General features: G+C 34.8%; 1 protein-coding gene and 1 long non-coding RNA gene across 3 annotated transcripts in view; one reads left to right on the plus strand and one right to left on the minus strand.

The window, feature by feature from the left end:
- Positions 1-116: 116 nt before the first annotated feature.
- Positions 117-19,462, plus strand: LOC123643299. Of its 2 annotated transcripts, none has more exons than XR_006736748.1 (4): positions 117-157; positions 3,965-7,189; positions 7,830-7,906; positions 19,000-19,462. It is a non-coding gene; the product is annotated as an uncharacterized LOC123643299 (long non-coding RNA). The 2 variants fall into 2 exon arrangements; XR_006736747.1 differs by lacking the exon at positions 19,000-19,462 and adding an exon at positions 8,880-9,082.
- Positions 2,281-19,561, minus strand: part of ANKAR (ankyrin and armadillo repeat containing) — a 49,765-nt gene continuing 32,484 nt past the window's right edge. Inside the window, exons 13-23 of the mRNA XM_045558759.1 lie at positions 16,869-17,110; positions 16,553-16,706; positions 16,307-16,468; positions 14,282-14,388; positions 14,010-14,132; positions 10,370-10,528; positions 9,541-9,658; positions 7,096-7,205; positions 5,251-5,447; positions 3,954-4,000; positions 2,281-2,548 (exon numbers count right to left, since the gene is read on the minus strand). Of these exons, the coding sequence (XP_045414715.1) occupies positions 2,301-2,548; positions 3,954-4,000; positions 5,251-5,447; positions 7,096-7,205; positions 9,541-9,658; positions 10,370-10,528; positions 14,010-14,132; positions 14,282-14,388; positions 16,307-16,468; positions 16,553-16,706; positions 16,869-17,110 (1,667 nt within the window). The 3' untranslated portion in view covers positions 2,281-2,300. The remainder of the gene's footprint in view (positions 2,549-3,953; positions 4,001-5,250; positions 5,448-7,095; positions 7,206-9,540; positions 9,659-10,369; positions 10,529-14,009; positions 14,133-14,281; positions 14,389-16,306; positions 16,469-16,552; positions 16,707-16,868; positions 17,111-19,561) is intronic.

The raw sequence follows: 19,561 nt of genomic DNA on the forward strand, positions 1-19,561 counted from the left end.
AGTCAATATTTATAAAACTTTGCCTTTTATTTGAGACAGAGTCTTGCTCTATCGCCCTGGGTAGAGTGCAGTGGCATCATCATAGTTCACTGCAACCTCCAACTCTAGGGCTCAAGCGATCCTCCTGCCTCAGCCTCCTGAGTAGCTGGGACTACAGGTGCGTGCCACAATGCCTGGCAGTTTTTTCTATTTTTAGTAGAGACAGGGTCGGTCTCTTGCTCAGGCTGGTCTCAAACTCCTGAGCTCAAGTGATCCTCTTACCTTGACTTCCCAGAATGCTAGGATTACAGGCATGAGCCACCATGCCTGGCCAGCTTTGCATTTTTAATGTTAAAATGCTATATAGGTTTGATAGAATTGGTGAGTACGTATCATTTAAAAGAAACTATTAATATTAGATTGTGAATTCACATTTTACATTTGGATTTGCACTCTGTATCTGTGAATCTGAATTCACAGAGAAGTGGTGTAATTATAATCAGAGTACATATAAACTATGGAAGAAAATTTATCAAAATTTCCCCCACTATCACAAATATTACAAAATAGGGATAGCTATGACCTAAGTTTTTAAAATTTCAAAGTGTAAAAGTCATTCCAGGCTTTATAATCACACATGTCAAAATTGAGTTCATGATATAAATAAGGGAAACTATAGATAAAGAAAATGGGCTAGTTCTAGAAGGCTTCCATACCTAGGCCTTTCAGTATTTAACTGTAAGGTAGGGAAAAGGAAAGAAGAAAGGGGAGAGAGAGAGAGAAAGAAGGAAAAGAAAAGTAAGGGGGAACACTGAACTCTATATTGGTGAACACACGTGCCAACATATGTGCGTATCTTAAAGTACAGTAGGAGGCAGGTAAATTGTTGAAATCCTCTGTATCTTGAGGGTTTTTACATTTTCAAAAGCTTAATAATAATATTTCTATTAATATGAATTCTTATCCTCAATGGTACTGAATAATTTCTCATCATTTCTCATCATTGGAATTATTTATCCCTTCCTAGTATAAAATATGCCATTTTTCCTTTGTATTTCCTATATTGTAGTCCATCCACCAGAAAGTTGTGACTCAAAGGAATTAAGATAATTTAGAATTATATTTGAAAATTAAAGAGAACTCTTACTTTGCAGTAGTTAAGAACACAGGCTGTGGACTGACAGAAAGTCCTAAGAACATGTAGTTATCATCACCACCATCATTACTGTTGTGTTAAGGTATGCTGGGGAAGATAACTGCTAATTAATATGTATGTTCAATGCTTACTGCAGTCCAGGTAAAGAATGGATTATAGCAAGACCCTCAGACTGTATGGAGGCAATTGAGCAAAGTGGATGAAGAAAAAGCAGGGCTTTAAAGAACACAGAGAAACTTAGCTTACTTTTGTTTAACATCTCTCTGCAGCTGTAAACTAGGAGAAGCAGACATACAAAAAAACTTGGCACATATTGGAAACAGTGTTCTTTGAGCAAAGACATCAATCATATGATTCTAAGCCACAAAGAATATTATCCATCCAGCTGCGAACCAAAGACATTCTCTATAAATATGGAAGGCTTGGTGTAGTGGCTCAGGCCTGGTAACCCCAGTTACTTGGGAGGCTGAGGCATGGGATCACTTGAGACCAGGAGTTTGAGATCACCCTGGGCAACATAGAAGAACCTATCTCTAAAATAATTAATAGATAAATAGAAAGAGAAAGAAAGAGAAGAAGGAAGGAGGGGGAAGGGGAAACAGATGAGGAAAAGGAAAAGGGAAGAGACAGGGATGAATAGTGGTGGCCAAATCTTTTAGCCATACTTAGGTACTTTGATGGGCAATGATTTCAGATTTTATTTTTAAATAAAATATTTTAAGGATGCACAGTTGAAGTTTTGGAAGCCTCATGCATTTGTAATATTTATTATTAAATATCTTGAAGTATTACAATGAGTGTTAACATGTGGGCCACTTTGAATCAGACTACTTTAGCTCAGCATACCAACTCAGAAATGTTTCTAACTCTTGAGATACACACACACACACACACACACACACACACACAAACACACACTAGTTATACCACACATGCCAGTTGATAAATTTTAGTAGGTTTAAGTGCAGACACTGTGTTACAGAAATCCTACTTTTTTTTTGAAACCATAACTCTGACCTGATATTAAATTCTAGTAGATATACAAAGGAAAATCTATTTAGTATCAATATCAAGAACTTCCATTCAAAAAGATTGCTCAGTTATGTATATTTTACTATAATTAAAATAAAATTTTAAAAGATTGCTCAGGACTAAAACGCTTTTATTAGCCTTCAGCAGGTTCTGGGTTGGCTTTCTGTGCATGGTTCCCAAGTTGGTTCAAACACACTACTCTTGGTCTTGATACATTTATGATATCCGATGTAAATGAAGATGAAAAAGAAAAAATATTTTGGGAAACCTTGGTCTTTTTTGTTGTTTTGAAGAGTCCCATGAAGTTAGTTACAGGAGGTATTAAAGTGAAAGAATCTCTTGGTTGAATTTTAGATTTTGATTTTCTTCGGTGTTCTTTCCCTAAAAATTGAAGAGCTGCAATTAAATATCTCTTAAGCCTAAGAGCCCTAGGTATAGTCTCATTACTTCCAGTTCTGTATAGTTCTATTTTCTTTCTTTTTTTTTTTTTTTTTTTGAGGTAGAGTTTCACTCTGTTGCCCTGGCTAGAGTGCAGTGGCCTCCTCATAGCGCACTACAGCCTTACAGCCTCAAAATTCCTGGGTTCAAGCAATCCTCCTGCCTCAGCCTCCTAAGTAGCTGGGACTACAGGCACATGCCACTGTGCCCAGCTAATTTTTCTATTTTTAGTAGAGACGGGGGTCTTGGTCTTGCTCAGGATGGTCTAAAACTCCTGACCTCTAAGCGATCCTCCCACCTCAGACTCCCAGAGTGTTAGGATTACCAGCTAAAATAAAGGATATTTTAACACCAAGTGTAAAGGGCATTATCTCAAAATGATGGACCTCACATTTAATGAAATTACTTTTATCACAAACTTACTACATTGTCCTTATTTTTCCTTATGTTACCACAAATCTGCAAAAACCTTATCAGACGTTACTGGTACACAGATTGTTGTTTCAAAACCAGTATTTAAGTGAAGAAGAGTGAGACTGAGTTTATTCTTTGATATAAATTACTTGCATGAAAGAAGCTATACAAAAAATGGATATTCTTCTATCCATGATATTCAGAAATATAGCCTCCACATATAACTAACTTCCCTCAGGTGTTCCCTGAATAAATGAAGTTCTTTCCTCTCCTTTTACTGACTCTATATTCTCTCCCTTTCTGTTTGTGACCCCAGCAAACTGATCTTGATTTCTGAGTGGTTCTAGCCTTGATTTTGATAACATACCAAGTAAGACTGATTTGGATCCTACCCTAAGCATGTATGAACAAGCAGTAAGCATATGCATGAAATTAATAAGTTGTTTTATTCCCCATTATATGTCTAATAGGAAGGGATAAGTAATATTATAAGATCTGGACCTTGATCTCTGCAGACCCAGTCCACTCAAATGTCATCTACCAAGTATATATAAAACTGTACAGAGTATCAATGGAAAAAATGTAGTCTTTGCCCTAAGAAGTTATAGGTAGACAAACTGTACAAGAAACAATAGCAAGACCATAATTTAAGTCATACTTATGTTTTGTTTAATGACATTTCTATGCTCATAGCTCGAGAAAAAGCAAAGAGAGATCTCTGTCAAGTGATATTAGTAGGGAAGACCTTAAAAGAAATGATTAACATGGGCTTGTAAATAGGAAGATATTTAGGTATACGGAATTATTAAAGAAACATTTACAGTTAAACCTTCTTTTTGGTAGCCTCTACATTTTGGATTTTTAGAGAAGGAACAAAGAATTATAAAGTGTCAGTGCTAGAAGTTACCGCAGAAATAAAAGAAAAATAAATTACCTTTTTTAAAGACAGGAATTATGGATGGTCCTCCATTCTTCTCCAGACTAAAAGGAAAACATTTTTGTGAGATAATAAAATAAACGGAGATATAGTTCACCCAGGAAAAAATATGTGACGAAATATATGAAGACTTATTCCAGGTACCATGTTCAATGCCTGATGGCCTAATTCATCTATGTTACCTGTATTAACTATGCATGCTACCTGTAGGTATTTTATATTTAGTCACTCATTCACTTCAAACATTTGGATGATTAAATCTGCTTGAAATGAACAGGGGAAGCTTTATGGAAGAAAAGATACTTCAGCTGGGTTTTGAAGAAAATAGTTCTGAAAAAGGGACATATTTTTCTAATTCCCACAAAGTTGCCATATGGGTTAGTGACTATGTAAGATGCTACTTACATTATTTATCCTAAATTAATTACTTTTTTTAGCCAATGAAAAAAAAATTTAACATTGCCAATTATAACAATTATAATTCAGGTTCCCTGGCTTATATAAAATTAGGTAAATCAGTTTTGGATTTTCAGTTTTTCAAAGAATTATTAAAGTGACTCTAAAGATGTACTTATCATTCTCTATACTTAAAATTGTTTTATGTAACCATGATACACTACAGGATCCTATTCCATTATCATCCAGTTAATAATATATCTTGAATAGTTCTATTTCCTATATATGAATATCCCTACTTCCAAAGACGACTTGTAATTCACCTACGTCTACAGAAAAAGAGAAAATATGTCCATAGCAAAGAGAGTCTCTTCTCTTCCCTTTTTTCAGAGACTTAAGTTCATGATGAAACTGCAACATTGAGGCAAAATCCTCTGAGTAAATGCCTGGCAAACTTCACTGTAACTCCAACCACCAGGTCTGATTTTCCACCCTAGGAGTTTAGTCTTGCTTTGGATCATATCCAGAAGACCCATTTGATGCTAAAGTCATGTTGGTGTTTCTTTTGTCTCAAAACTCTCAAATGTACCCCTAGTCTACTAAAAAATGGCTTCCTGGATCAGATGTGGAGGCAACAAATCTCCCACAAACTTTTCTAAAGTGTGAATGAATAATTTTGGCCAGATAGTTGTGTTCTTGTCTGCACCTACAAGACTAGTGCTGAGGTGAAGTTAAAACAGGCTTTGGCAATGGACATTTAGAATGAAGTTTATCCTGCAATATACAAGAGATAAATTCATATCAAAGATAGTTCTCATTGTTTGATCTTTCTGAAACTTCCTTGAAATTTCTTCTATCAATAATTTCACTACTGCAACTTTAAATATAGGCACAATACCTTAAAGAAGGAAGTCCCACCATTTGTTGCATTTGAAATTCCTTTAAAAATGCTGGGTTAATACTTGCATCTCTGCTGATATTATTTGTTAAACGAAGGAACTGATTAGGTTTATTCCTGCATTCCTTTAATAGGATGCGGAAAGCATTTGCATTGTAAGTTAAGTAGCCAAGAGCACAGGAGCAAGCTGCTCGAACCTAAATGAAGAAAAAAACAATTCTTAACTAATATGCTTTGTTCTTAAAATGTCTAACCCAGTGCTCTAATTAGCTACTTCACATGAAAGTCTCCGTAGATATGTATGTAAACTGATGGGAATCTATGGATAGAAGCATGGTCATATTTTTGGATGGCTGTCAACTGCCATTGATTTCTAGTGGTTGTTCTCAATCTTAATTGCATTTTAGAATCATTGGGAGTGTTAAAAAAAAAAAAAACCACCAATTCATAATCTCTTGGTAGAAAATCGGGGCATTTGTATTTTTTTTTAAGTGTGACAGCTGATTCTAATGTGCAGCCAGAGTAAGAACCTTTGAGTTTGAAGTAAGGCAGTGGAACGCAACCTTGGTTGTGCATTGTAATCACCTGGATAACTTTAACAATTATGCCTGGGTTCTACCCCTAGAAACTATTCTTTAATTATTTTGGGGTGTAGCCTGGCATCAAGAATTTTCCAAAACCGCTCAGGAGATTGTAATAGGAAACCAGGAAAGAGACTTTAGGATAACAAGTAGGCTAAAAATAGCCACTTAGGAAAGCAACTCAGTTTTCCACTTGGTCAAAACAAAAAAAGAAACAGCAGTCAGGCCACAGGACTCTAAAGTAGAGCTTTCCTTGAAGGAAGTAGTCTTTGCCTGTGACCCTCAAGTAATTAGAGGTTGTTCATATGATTAATTAAAATATACTGCTGGGTAGTTGTTAGGGAATCTGATAGTTGGTAATATAAAAATTTTCATAGAACAAACATAAACCAGGCAGGACCATGCAGGGTACCAGAAAGTTAACATACTGGTCTTTACATTGGCATCTGGCTTTTCATTATACCCTTGAAAACCCTGGACCTGAGTTCAGCTGTTGGAAACTTGTTAAAAATGCAAATTCCAGGGCCCAGCTGAGATGTGTTGGATCAGAAACTCTGGGAACCGGGGGGTGGGGGGGGGGGTAGGAGGCGCTAAGCAATCTAATAAGCCCCCCAGGTGACTCTGATACACCCTACAGTTGGATTAACACTGCTTTACAACTTAGGGGGAAAAAGTGGGGGAACACTCAGAGGCAAACCACTGCTGTGGCCAGCATGGCCTCTTTCACACACCCTTACTTCTAACCCTGCTTGGCAGATAAGGAAAACTATCGTGTGGATTCTACTTTCATTAATTCCAAATTATAGAAATAACTTGGTAAGATCACAAAGTCACCAGTGTTAATTAGATAAAGTATAAACATTTTAGTTATAAATTTCCATATTGCCAATGTACAAATTTGTAGATTGAATCTTAATTCCAGCATTAAGATGGCTGTTATTCCATAGGGTTTTTATTTTTTAATTCAGAGACTAATTTGAACAGATATTTCTTTTTAAATATTTAATTACTATTGGTTTATACTGTTTTTGTAATTAAAATCCTAATTTTGTCTTAGAGTTCAAACAAAGGTACACTTTTTATGGGAATCAGAATTTTGGATAGCAGATATGACTAATTAGTACTAGAAAAATCATCAAATTTTAAGTTAGTAACATAAGCTATATAACATAGCCAATCAGTGGAGAAATTAGCCCAGAGTGAGGGAGAGGCAGATTATATTTTTAATGTATTCAATTTTAGAATTAGTTTTCTTTGTTTTTACCTCTTCTGTTCCTGAGTACAAATGGTAGCAGAGACGTTGGATTGTTCCTAATGTGGTAAATGCTGCTGGAATACCACTTCTAGATTGAACCAAGGTAGCTATTAAATTCGCTATAAATTAAACAAGAAAAATGCTTGTGTTATTTAATTGATATACACTGATTTGTTTGTATATAGCATTAGAAAAAGTTTGTACCATAAGACATCTCTGTTAATGAAGCAGCGCTGAGAAAAGGCATGTATATGTAAACTTTCCTCAAAATTATGGTTTGGTTTTCTGTCAAAAACAGTAAAAGTTATATAGGTTTATGTAAGAGTGGGAGAATTTGAAAATTAGAGATTTTATTCCTCCCATGGCTTCAGAATATATTTTAAGGTTTTCAGAGTTTTTTTTAAAAAAAGACTGTGACCAATAATGATTGAATTACCATAAGAAAATTTAATGTGTTCTTTTTGCAGTTCAAATGGCTTAATGGCATTTTAAAATTAAGCAATGTATTACTTATTGAAGTTTAAAATCATTGAATTTCTTATCATAAAAAGACATGTTTTGGGATTAAAAATAATAAAACATACCAGTAATTAAAACAAATGTGCAGATGCCAACTTAATGCTATTTCATTCATATTCATGTTTAAAGATATAAATGTTTTTATATTTGTGTGTGGATACTTCATTGAAATATGAACTGAGTTTTTGTTCTCCTTGTATTTTTTTTCTGGCCTCCATTATAAGCCAAGAAATTCTTTGTGTTTATTGCCTCAGAATGGGGAGGACTGGATTATACTGTCTAAAGCAAAAATTGTGTAAAGGTAAGCTCTATTTAAAGTTAAAAAGATGCCTTTGAAGATGGGAAGTTAAAAATGGGAAACAAATGGAAGAAGCAGAAAATCTAAAACTAAGAAGAAAACTAAGGTTTATAGTTCTCAAAGGAGTAGAAGTAGGAACTTTGGAGAATACCTAAGTGGAAAACTGAACCACTTAGCAACAGAAATCCCAGTCTTGCAAAGCTTCTGTGCCTTTGGAGCCTCTTCTCGGAACCATGTTGACTTGGATACTGAGCACGTATACCTGAGGCCTGAATGTCGGGCTTTACCTGAGATACCCCAGACATGCATAAGACTGGTGATGAAGTGCAGAGAAAGTCTAGTCATTTTTAAGATTCAATTCTCCCTAACCTGTAGAAATTAATTTAATATTTGAAAGCTAGTATAATGTGACATTTCTTTGACACAATAGCTTGTGGAGTAAAATTTAAACCCCCTACAATTGTTTTTCGGAGACACAGAATTACTATGACACTGAATGTTATTTCCATGAAAATATATTTAATAACTTAAACATTTTTTTCTACCTAGTTTCCATCAGAAAGTTTTATTTGCTTCATTTTTTCTTCCTTAGCATGCAAATTATACTCCAGAAAAATATAATTCTATGGCAGCAAGTGAAGTTTCCTTCAGTGATCCATTTTAGTTAAGAAAAAAAAAAAACCCAAATACCTTATTTATTATTTATTTAGTCAGTAGTTACTGCATATGACTGTCATTCTGACACTATTTTATGTAACTTTGAGAGTGCCATGTCATGTCAATTAAGTATTGTTATTTTGAGGAGGGGGGACAAGGTCTTGCTCTGTTGCCCAAGCTAGAGTACAGGTAGTGTCATCATAATTCACTGCAACCTCAAACTCCTGGGCTCAAGCAATCCTCCCGCCTCAGCCTCCTGAGTAGCTGAGATTACAGGTACACACCACCACATCTACCAAATTTTTTTTATTTTTTGTAGAGACGGAGTCACACTATGCTGCTAAAGCTGGTCTCGGAACTCCTGTGCTCAAGCAATCCTCCTGCCTCGGCTCCCAAAGTGCTAGGATTATAAATGTGAGCCACTGCACCTGGCCTAAATATTATTGATTACCTATTATGTGTAACCTGGTGGGTTAGGTCTGGAGTAGATGCAGTTACACAAATAGTATTAAATGTGTCAAAAACTCTTGGGCCATTTTGCTTTGGTATGTTGCATAGCGATATAGAGAACTCCTAATATATCAGCAAAATGTACACACTTGGACAAAAGGAAACCAGACAGAAGTATATCAATGTAAATCTGCCACTACTATTATAAATCAGGGTGTAAGTTTTGTTGTTGGTAGTTCATAGCTGAATTCTCATTTTATATCCTGGAAAAAGTAATTAGGAGTTTGAAAAAGTACTTAGGAAAGCAAAAATAGGTCTGTGTTCAGTTACTCTGCTTCTATTCCGGTACAGAGTAGAGGCCCATTGTTCCATGGAGACTTACCATGGAGTTCCATATAGATAAATATGAGTTCATTCTTCAAACTCTGTGACAGGGTATCAGGTGTATTATTTTATTGTTGCTTAGATTACAAAAAAACTTTTTGAAAATAGTTTTATGTGGGTACAATTAGCTTCTAGTCATTTCTTACCTGTCAAGATAATCGTAGAGGTCTGAACTGAATACAGACTATCAACTAAAATAGTAACACCTCTTGCAAACAAAGTAATATGGTCCACATCTATAATGACTTTAGCTAATACAATAATCTAAAAACAAAAAAAAAGCATAGAATCATTGAACATTTTCTACTCATCTTTTTTAATTAAGCTTTTATGATTTTTTTTTTAATTTCTTAGGAGGATAAAGGGAGTATCTGGTGGGATTCAACAGAAGCAGCAAGTGGTGGTGGGAGGAATTAGAGTACTTTTTCCTATCTGGTCATAGCAGTGACCATAGTAGGCCATATTATTCTTCCTATAATGTTTGCAACTTCTGCATCCTAGAAATGTGGGTTCATAGAAACTTCTTCTTCTAAAGGGCACAGGATAGAAAATGAAGGGAGAATAAGATAAGAAGAACCAGATACATATATTTTTACAGGGATGAAGAATCAGTGTGATTAGCTACAGATCTGCAGTTAGAAAACCTGTCTTGGATGCTAATGTGTTTCTCTATCTATTTCTTTATAATATGGGCATGATAAAAATACCACTACCTCCCTATCAACCTCACAGGACTGTTAAAAGCATCAGATGAGGTGTAAAGACAAAAGTGCCTTGTAACTTGCAAAATTCTATATTAATGAACAAATCCTCATCGATAATGGGGTTTTTATGAGGTAGGAGGGCCTACTGTGCAAAGTACTAAATTTTTAAAAATCAGTAAACATTTTTCTGGACCCCCCTCCAATTTTTTAAACTTTCAAGTTATCACTAAAATGACATATTTGTTCTAATTGTTAACCTCTGATTTTATACCTGAAATGCTGCCATTGCCTTCTCAGTTTCAATTGTCGATTGAAGGAAAGGTTCAAAAATAGATATGGTCATTGTTCCCCTTTCCAATATTAAATATTGTTGAAAGCGATTATTGAAGGCAAAAAGGGTTAATGCATAGCCTGCTTTTAAGCAAATATCCTAGAAATAGAAACATGCATTATCTTTAACTTACTTCATTTATCATGTTACTCAACGTAATAGACTTTAAATCAGTGCCCATTAATAGGGCACTGATTTATATATATATTGCATTCCTATCACTGGGGGAGTAAAATATGTCATTATTGGGGAAAACAGCTAACAGAGTGTTACCCCAGGCTGTTATTGAATAGATACAATAGAGACTAGGTTATAAGGGCAGACAGAAGAAAAGAGAAAACATTTTAATTTTCAAGGAGAATGTTAGATTATCGATTATACATATGAATACTTAAATGGTAAGAAAGATGCAATAATTTTATTAACCATCAACTTTTTCTTTCAACATTTCAAAGTAGAGTTGATAAATCAAAACTTCCTTTGTATAGCATGCTATATATTGCATTCATGCATTGTGGGATTGTCTATTGTCATCTCTAGAAATAAGTTCACTTATAAAATTCTATTGTACTGTATTCTAAGGAGGAATAGGAGAAAGTAATTTACTTTTTGACAATCATATTTTTTTACTTGCTGAGCCTGAAAAAATCATATTTTAACATTCTGAGGCTGGACAAACAGCAAAAGCCAATTTCTCCCTTAGTCTGCTTGCCAAAGCTGTCTAAGTAGGGTAGATCTTCCAGAAAGATCCAAAAGATAAAATCTACTAAATTTTACTTTTAATATTAAAAATAATATTAATATTATTACTATGCTATTTGAACAGTGTAGTACACATACAGAGAGAACTCATTAGACTTAGTAAATTTTCCTCTGCCACATTAATCATTATGTTAAAATGTTATATGTACATACTGAAATATAGATAAAATGATATGATGCTTGAGATTTGCTTCAAAAGTAATATGGGAGAGTGAGTAGGTGGATATATGGATGAAATAAGATTGGGTATGAGTTAATAATTGCTGAAGCTGGGTCATGGGGATATTTAAGTTCATTATGCTACTCTCTTATTCTATATATATTTGAAATTTTCCATAATAAAATTACACACACACACACACACACACACACACACACACAAAGTAGTCACCCAGCTATGGGCAAGAAGGTATTAGGTATAGTCAAAGGAATAAGGAACTAGGTCTCAGTCATGGACAAAGGGTAGATTAATATAATAACAGACAGCAGAATAGAACCTTGAGTCAAGTAGGGAAGAAGGGCAATAGGAAATAAGCCAAAGAGGCATGTGTTGGCTATCAAGGTCCAACAGAGGGAAGTGAGAGAAGGAAGCTAGGACTTGAACCATTTCCACTTCTTTTCCATGTAGGTTTTGCTCCTACATTATCACTGTGCAAGTCTACAATAAATAATTTAAAGTGCCTGGTTATGTTTCAAAATGAATCCCACAGCTTGACTACTACACCATGCCAGTATCAGATGCAGGATAATACCAAGTTGGCTATTCCCAGTCCAGAGGACTAAAACTTAATCTGTGAGGACAGATATTTTTCCATACTTTTTTTCCTGAATATCAACTGTCTTACACTCTTTACTTCATATATCTTTTCATTTACCTACCTACTGAGGTAGTTATACCCATTGGTTGCCTATTTTCACTTTACAAATGGGAGAAGAGTGCCTGTTATTTATGCTCACTAAGATCTATTCAAAAGTACATTTATAATTAATTAGGTCATATATTGTAATTAATTAAAAAGAGCAGACTAACAGTAACTAAAATACTAATTTTATGTGGTTTTGAAAATCATTCTCATCAGTCTATTTCACATATTCTAGTTTTATAGCATGAGAATAACTAAATTATAATTTTAAAATTATACATAATTATTCGATCTCCATGTAAACAAACAAGATCAATGTGGCTAGGAGTTTTAAGAATCTGGGTTAAGTGACTTAATCTTTTTTTTTATTTATTTTTTTGAGACAGAGTCTCTGTTGCCTGGGCTAGAGTGCCATGGCATCAGCCTAGCTCACAGCAACCTTAGACTCCTGGGCTCAAGCAATCCTTCTGCCTCATCCTCCCAAGTAGCTGGGACTACAGGCATGTGCCACCATGCCCGGCTAATTTTTCTATATATATATATATATTTTTAGCTGTCCATATAATTTCTTTCTATTTTCAGTAGAGATGGGGTCTCGCTCTTGCTCAGGCTGGTCTCGAACTCCTGAGCTCAAACGATCCACTCACCTCTGCCTCCCGGAGTGCTAGGATTACAGGCGTGAGCCACCGCGCCCAGCCTGTGACTTAATCTTTATTGCACTCCTGTCATTATCAATAAGGTAGCTATTTATCCAGTGACCTATTTAGTTACTGAATATCTCTCCCTCCCCACTAATTTCTACTACAGGTCTGTGTAATCTGACGTCTCCCACTATAGGTTTAATTAAAGACCACATTAGTTCAGTACTTCTTGCCCTCAGAGTACTATGGCAAGTAGTTTTGAGATAAACTTAATATAGTATAAGAAACCCTAGAAAACTTTTAACTCCACGTTGTGATGATTCTTAGAATTAAAAATTTTGGCCTGGGGGGGTGGGGGGGGAGCAAGGGCAATATACATAACCTAAATTTTTGTACCCCCATAATATGCTGAAATTAAAAAAAAATTTGGCCAAGACTAGATCAGTCCTTTGGTTTATCCTTACACCTAGTTCTCTAAGATCCACTATATCTGTAGAACTGATGCACAAGGATGTATTTATTATGAGCCACATGTAGGGTCCAGAGGGCCAAACAGGTGGTAACAGACTGGGAGGGAAGGGAGAATGCTTGAGAGTGGAATGTGTAGTAGAAGAAAAGGGAGAAGAAGAGTACGTGAGGAATAGGGTAATGGAAGTGAAATGTGGGAGAACAGAGTAGAGGGTAAGGTGGCTTAGAGAGTCAGACATTAATTTAGTTTCCTCACCCTATTATTAATATTTCCCATAATTTTATAGCAGTACTTCTCTTTCTTTTTGTGTACCACAGTAGAGTAAAATGTGATATTTAAGAAAAAAATAACAACTTCATTCTCACTTCCACACCAACTCTCGTTTGTCCTTCTAAAATCTCGAGACACTCACTGATGGCAGTTTTTTTCCCTGATGGCTAAATGCACTGTAGACCTTCGATCCTGTTTTTCTAGGGTAGTGCTATTGAAAGTGTGGCCTGTGGACCAGTGACAGTCCACAAAATCATTGACAATGGGACAACAGAAATTGAGAATAAACATTTAAAAGAAACCTCAGTTTAATCCAGGACAGAAGAGATTTGTTTTTTTGGCTCATCACCAAGCATTAAAATTGCTGCACTTCAAAGATGAAAATGTGACAACTCTGAAAAATACGAAGTTGTATTATCACATCATTATGAACTAATGACGTATAAAGAGATCTTTTACATTTCTTAAAGACTACATTTGAATATTGCCATGAAGAAGACTTGATGATAATTTGACAATGTAGTCTAAAAACCATTTTCTTCTAAATGAGCTTGAATATTTTGTAAAAGTATTACCTTATTTGTTGAGTGAAGAAGATAAAGAACATCAGCATACTCAAATCCTTCATTTTCGTGTAAGTCTTTCTGAAACAAATCATTCCGTAGGACAATGCATGCCAAGGAAAATGCCACTTCAACCTAAATATGTGGTTTTCAGAAATCAATTTATTTTTCATTTGTGCATTATCAAATGACATATTCTTTAAAATGAATGAAATTATTCTTTAAAATGATATTTCTGTTAATTTTTACTATATTAGGAAAAAACTGTAAACCTTTATATGTACCTTAATGTTAGGAGAAGGGTGATTTCTTAGTAGTTGGATAAGTACTGGAAGGGCATTTTCCTCTACAATGAATTGTTGACTAACAGGATTGTTTGTATGAGCAACACCTGTTAAGAGTCCGCATGTCAATGAGGTGATATTTTTTTCCATCTTATAAATGCTAATGTCAAACATAGCTTGGTATTTTGCGTTGATAAAGTGTCCTAAGGTAATACGGTTAGTAAATTACATAAGGAAATGCTATATTGACACTATATTAATAGTCCTGAATTAATTCTTTAAAAGGCAAAAGTGAATAAACATGGAGAATCTATTATTAGAATTGTGAATGGTTTTATAATAGTTACAAAGTGAAGAAATTAGAAATGCTATACTATTAAGGAATAATAGTTATTGAAGAACTATGTGCTAGGTACTTAAGTTTATAGTTACTTTTGTTTTCCATAAAAAGTTTATTTCTACAAAGATGACTAAATTACCAAGTTAAAATTTCTAGATTTTTTTAAATTTCACATGCTAAAAAGATAATCTTACTATCTGCCTTTATAACATGCTACTTTAAATGATAGGCCTAATCTGAACAGAGAAACTCAAGTCATCTCTTTCTAGTGAACATGCACAATTTTAATTCTGTCCTTTTGCCAATAAGTGTCACAATTACATATGCAGTAGGTTTATATACTTAAATATAAATACAAGATTGGGCCTCTCTGTGAACAATGAAGATAAGTCACCTACATGTTGTATAAGTAAATTTTAAGGAACCGGGGAAAGTAGAAGGAAAAAGAACATTTTTTTTTCCTCCCCCTCCCACTGATGTGGACAGACTTGAACTAATGAGAAGAGAAGAAATTGATTGTGTGTGTGTTGTGTGTGTGTGTGTGTGTGAACCTTCCATATATATTATTATTTACTAGAATTTTAGAAATACTTGTATAATTTATATCATAGTCTCTGGCTAAAAAAAGAAACATCCTCTCTGGCTGATTGTCTTGGAGTAGTTAATGAATTTCTACAAGTAGCTTTTTGCAAGCAAGGAGAGAAAAAATTTGGAACCAATTTCTATATACTTCATTAAAGCCAAACTATTTTTGAGGAAATACAATGATCTAGAAATAAAGATCTCTTTTTCCCTCGTTTGCAAGAAGCAGTCTACAATCAGCACCCTGCATTCATGAAAGTCAGCAAAGAATCCAAATTTTAATTTTTTGGTAGGTCAATCACTGACAATTCCACATCTTCCAAGTATCCCAAAATGTCAATTCCTTTGCAATGAAAGGCCACTTTCATAAACAAAGAATCATTATGGAAAGAGACTGTAATTGGGCCGGGTGTGGTGGTGCACACGTGTAATCCTAGCACTCCAGGAGGCCAAGGTGGGAGGATCACTTGAGGTCAGGAGTTTAAGACCAGCCTGAGCAAAAGCTAGACCCCATCTCTACTAAAAATAGAAAAAAAAAATTAGCTGGGTGTGGTGACGCACACCTGTAGTCCCAACTACTCCAGAGACTGAGGCATTGAGGCAGGAAGATCGTTTGAGACCAGGAGTTCAAGGTTGTGGTGGGCTACAATCATGCCACTGTATTCTAGGTGGGGTGACAGAGTAAGACTCTGTCTCAAAACAAACAAAAAAAAAATGGAATTGAAAAAAATGTGCCCCAGCATTAGAAACCCTTCTATATCTTTAAAAACATAGTCCTTGTGATTCAAAAGAGAAACTGTATTTCTCTTAAACTTGAAAAATGAGATTTCTTTCAGTCAAAATAGCCAAGGCTTACTGTCCTTATTTTCCTTTACAGTCATAGTTCAAGAGCAAGACCAATATAAAATTTTTAACTATACCACTTTTATTCACCAAAGTCTTGGAGAAATTTTTAAAAATTAATCATAGCATTTTATAGATTAAATTACCATTCAGGGCTCCAACAGTGGGGATGGAGAGGAAGAGATTAATTTCTACTTCTCTACCTAAGTCTGTTCTTTTTTCTTACAAATATTTAAGAAATGGAGAATAAGTGTACAAACCAATACAAATGGATCCCACTGCTCTGATAACACTGAGAAGTGTGCCGTCAGCTATCTTACTAATTCTTAGTAAGCGAACCAATGGTGCAATTCCATTCCCTTCACATATTTGATTTTGATGCATCCTGCTGTCCTTACTTAGAGCTATGACAGCTTCACCTCCTGGTAAAAAGAAGCAAAAACCATTTATGATACTCCAGTGCCCTGTTCTATATTGTTCAGATTTAAGTATAGAAAACAACTTACCAACATACTGCATTTTAGCTGATGGTGACAAAAGCATATTTATTATAAAGTTGTATCCAATCTGTTCTGCCATGTACTTTTGTTGTTTCAGCGTTTGCCCTGCCAGGGCCCAAAGTGCTACAGCTCCTTGTTCTTTAACTTCTATTTGAAATGCCTATTTAAAAAAATATTTCATTTGTTCAGTGAGCATTTATCAAACACTTTAGGAATGTATATTTTATAAAATGTTTACTCCAGAATTTATTTTCTATTCATTTAAAATTCAAAATGGAATATGTCATCTAAGAAAAATGACCAGTAATCATAAAATTCTTACCTTTAGGAGTTTTAAAAGATACTTGGTTACTGATTTTTCCAGAAATGCTTTCTGTATAAGAGGGTTGCCACTTGCCAGTGATTCTACAGCCATCGCACCTTTAATTTGGACATTAAGTTGTTTCCCTTTAAAAAGAGCCACCAGAGGAGGAATCCCTCCTTCCATTGCTATAGCATTTTGAATTTCCTTATTGTCACGCCCAACCTCAGCAATTGTAGCAGAAGATACAGCTTTCAACACATCTTCAAATGAATTCAAGAACAAATTAAAGAAATCTTTTAAAAAGTAAAAATATCAAAATGCAGCATATCATTAGTTTCTCATATTATAAAATCGAATCTAGAGAAAATTTAGAGAAAATTTAGAATATGAAAAATAGAAGAAAGAAATAAAACTGTCCAGGCCGGGCACGGTGGCTCACACCTGTAATCCTAGCACTCTGGGAGGCCGAGGCTGGTGGATTGCTCGAGGTCAGGAGTTCAAGACCAGCCTCAGCAAGAGCGAGACCCCGTCTCTACTAAAAATAGAAAGAAATTTTCTGGTCAACTAAAATATATATATATAGAAAAAATTAGCCGGGCATGGTGGCGCAATGCCTGTAGTCCCAGCTACCGGGGAGGCTGAGGCAGTAGGATCGCTTAAGCCCAGGAGTTTGAGGTTGCTGTGAGCTAGGCTGACGCCACGGCACTCACTCTAGCCCAGGCAACACAGTGAGACTCTGTCTCAAAAAATATAAATAAATAAATAAAACCATCCAGATTCACTACCTAAACCCAATCATCTTCTATTTCTTATGAAGACAGATAGATTTAGGCACTTATAGACATATTTAATATTGTTTTACTTTAAACAATATCATTTTATTTACAATTAAAACATTTTCCCATTCTTTATGAACATCACTGTCTTCTAAATATTCCATTAGTGAGTGGGTATATCACATTTCCTTAGCCATTCACATTTTGAAAATAGATGTTGTTTCTAACTTTTCACTGTATTTTTAAACAATTCCAGGAGAAATCTTTTTGGCATATAAGGTATTTCTTTCCTATTTTTTTTCCCTTAGCATAGAATTCCAGGAATTACTGGAACAACTCAGTATATCTTAGGAAACTGCATTTCAAAAATGATGATAGCACCTTAGTTTTCTCTAATCAGAGTTTAAGAATATCAATGTTACTATGTTTGTTTGTTTGTTTGTTTGTTTTCTTGAGTACAGGTATTATCATTAAAAATAAATACATAGGCCAGGCATGGTGACTCATGCCTGTAATCTCAGAACTTTGGGAGACCAAGGCAGGATTACTTGAGGCCAGGAGTTCAAGACCAGCCTGGGCAACACAGACTCCGTCTCTACATAAAATGGAAAAAAAAAATTAGCTGAGTATGGTGTGCTATGCAAGAAGCTGAGACAGGAGGATCGCTTGAGTCCAGGAATTCAAGATTACAGTGATCTATGATCATGCCACTGCACTCCAGCCTGGGCTACAGAGTGAGACCCTGTCTCGGAAACACAAATTTATTTGAAAATTATTTATCATTGTTGGAGAATAAGGATAATACAGATTACAGTGTAGGAAAAATTACTTTAATTAATATTTAGGTTTCAGATAAGGCAAGAGCCCCCAAAGAAATTATTCCAATAATTTATTTCTATAGCTTTCTTTCATGAACTCATTTATCATCTGTTTATTCAAGTTGCTAGTACAATTTGTGCTTTGTTCCAGCATCTAGGGTTGAGAGAACCAAAATAGAAAGGGAAGACCTAGTCTCTATCTTTAAACTTTAACTGACATAAAACACAAACAAAAAATGATTAAAAATAATTATAAACAAGTAAAAATTATATGGCTAAATATACATAAAAGCTAACCCTCTCTGACGATATTTTTAAATGATAAAGTAGAGCATAGTTAATGATGGAGGAAAATTTGAACAGAGAGACCTTAAGGAATTTGTTATAAACGGGGAGGGCTTTCAAATGATTTCACTGCATGATAGGGTTCTCAGAAGGTGACACTTGCTTAACTTTGAAATTTTAAACTAAAAGAGAGTCCTCTGTAACATTCCACTTATCCATAACTTTGACTTACACTTTAATCAATGTATCTAATTCTGTATTTATTCCTAGTGAACTGGAACAGAAAGACAGATGATAAAGTGAGCAGAAAAAAAAATGGACAAGTTTTTCACAATTTTTTCTTTCCCCAAATTTGGGGAAAATCATAGATTTGAAGCTTATACTGTTTTGTATGCTATCTGGAATGAGGTTATGCATACAGAACCTAAGAAACCATTTGCAAGAGCTGAAGAAACTGCCCCATAGCTTCTGATGTTCTTGGTACTGAGATGCACTTTATAAACTGATAATTGGCCTAATGCTTCCTGATGACTTTGAATTTTTATATCAAATATCTAACAGCAAATCTGAAGTCCTTGTTGTAACTTGCAAAACCGCTACCAATGATCAATATGTGTATTATTCACACAAGAAGATATCTACTCCCCTGGGCATATAATCTGCATTATTTTCATTATCCATGCCAATATTTCTATTGATAAACATGTCTAATTAAACATTTTTTTAAAATCTGCTTTTGAGAGTCAATTCCTTTTATAAGCCCAGCAGTTTAAATTTAAGATATTTAAGACATTTAGGTTATATTACACATATCTAGATCTATGTGAAGACA

This window comes from Lemur catta, chromosome 8, assembly GCF_020740605.2.
Source record: "Lemur catta isolate mLemCat1 chromosome 8, mLemCat1.pri, whole genome shotgun sequence".
In the NCBI taxonomy this organism is placed as follows: Eukaryota; Metazoa; Chordata; class Mammalia; order Primates; family Lemuridae; genus Lemur; species Lemur catta.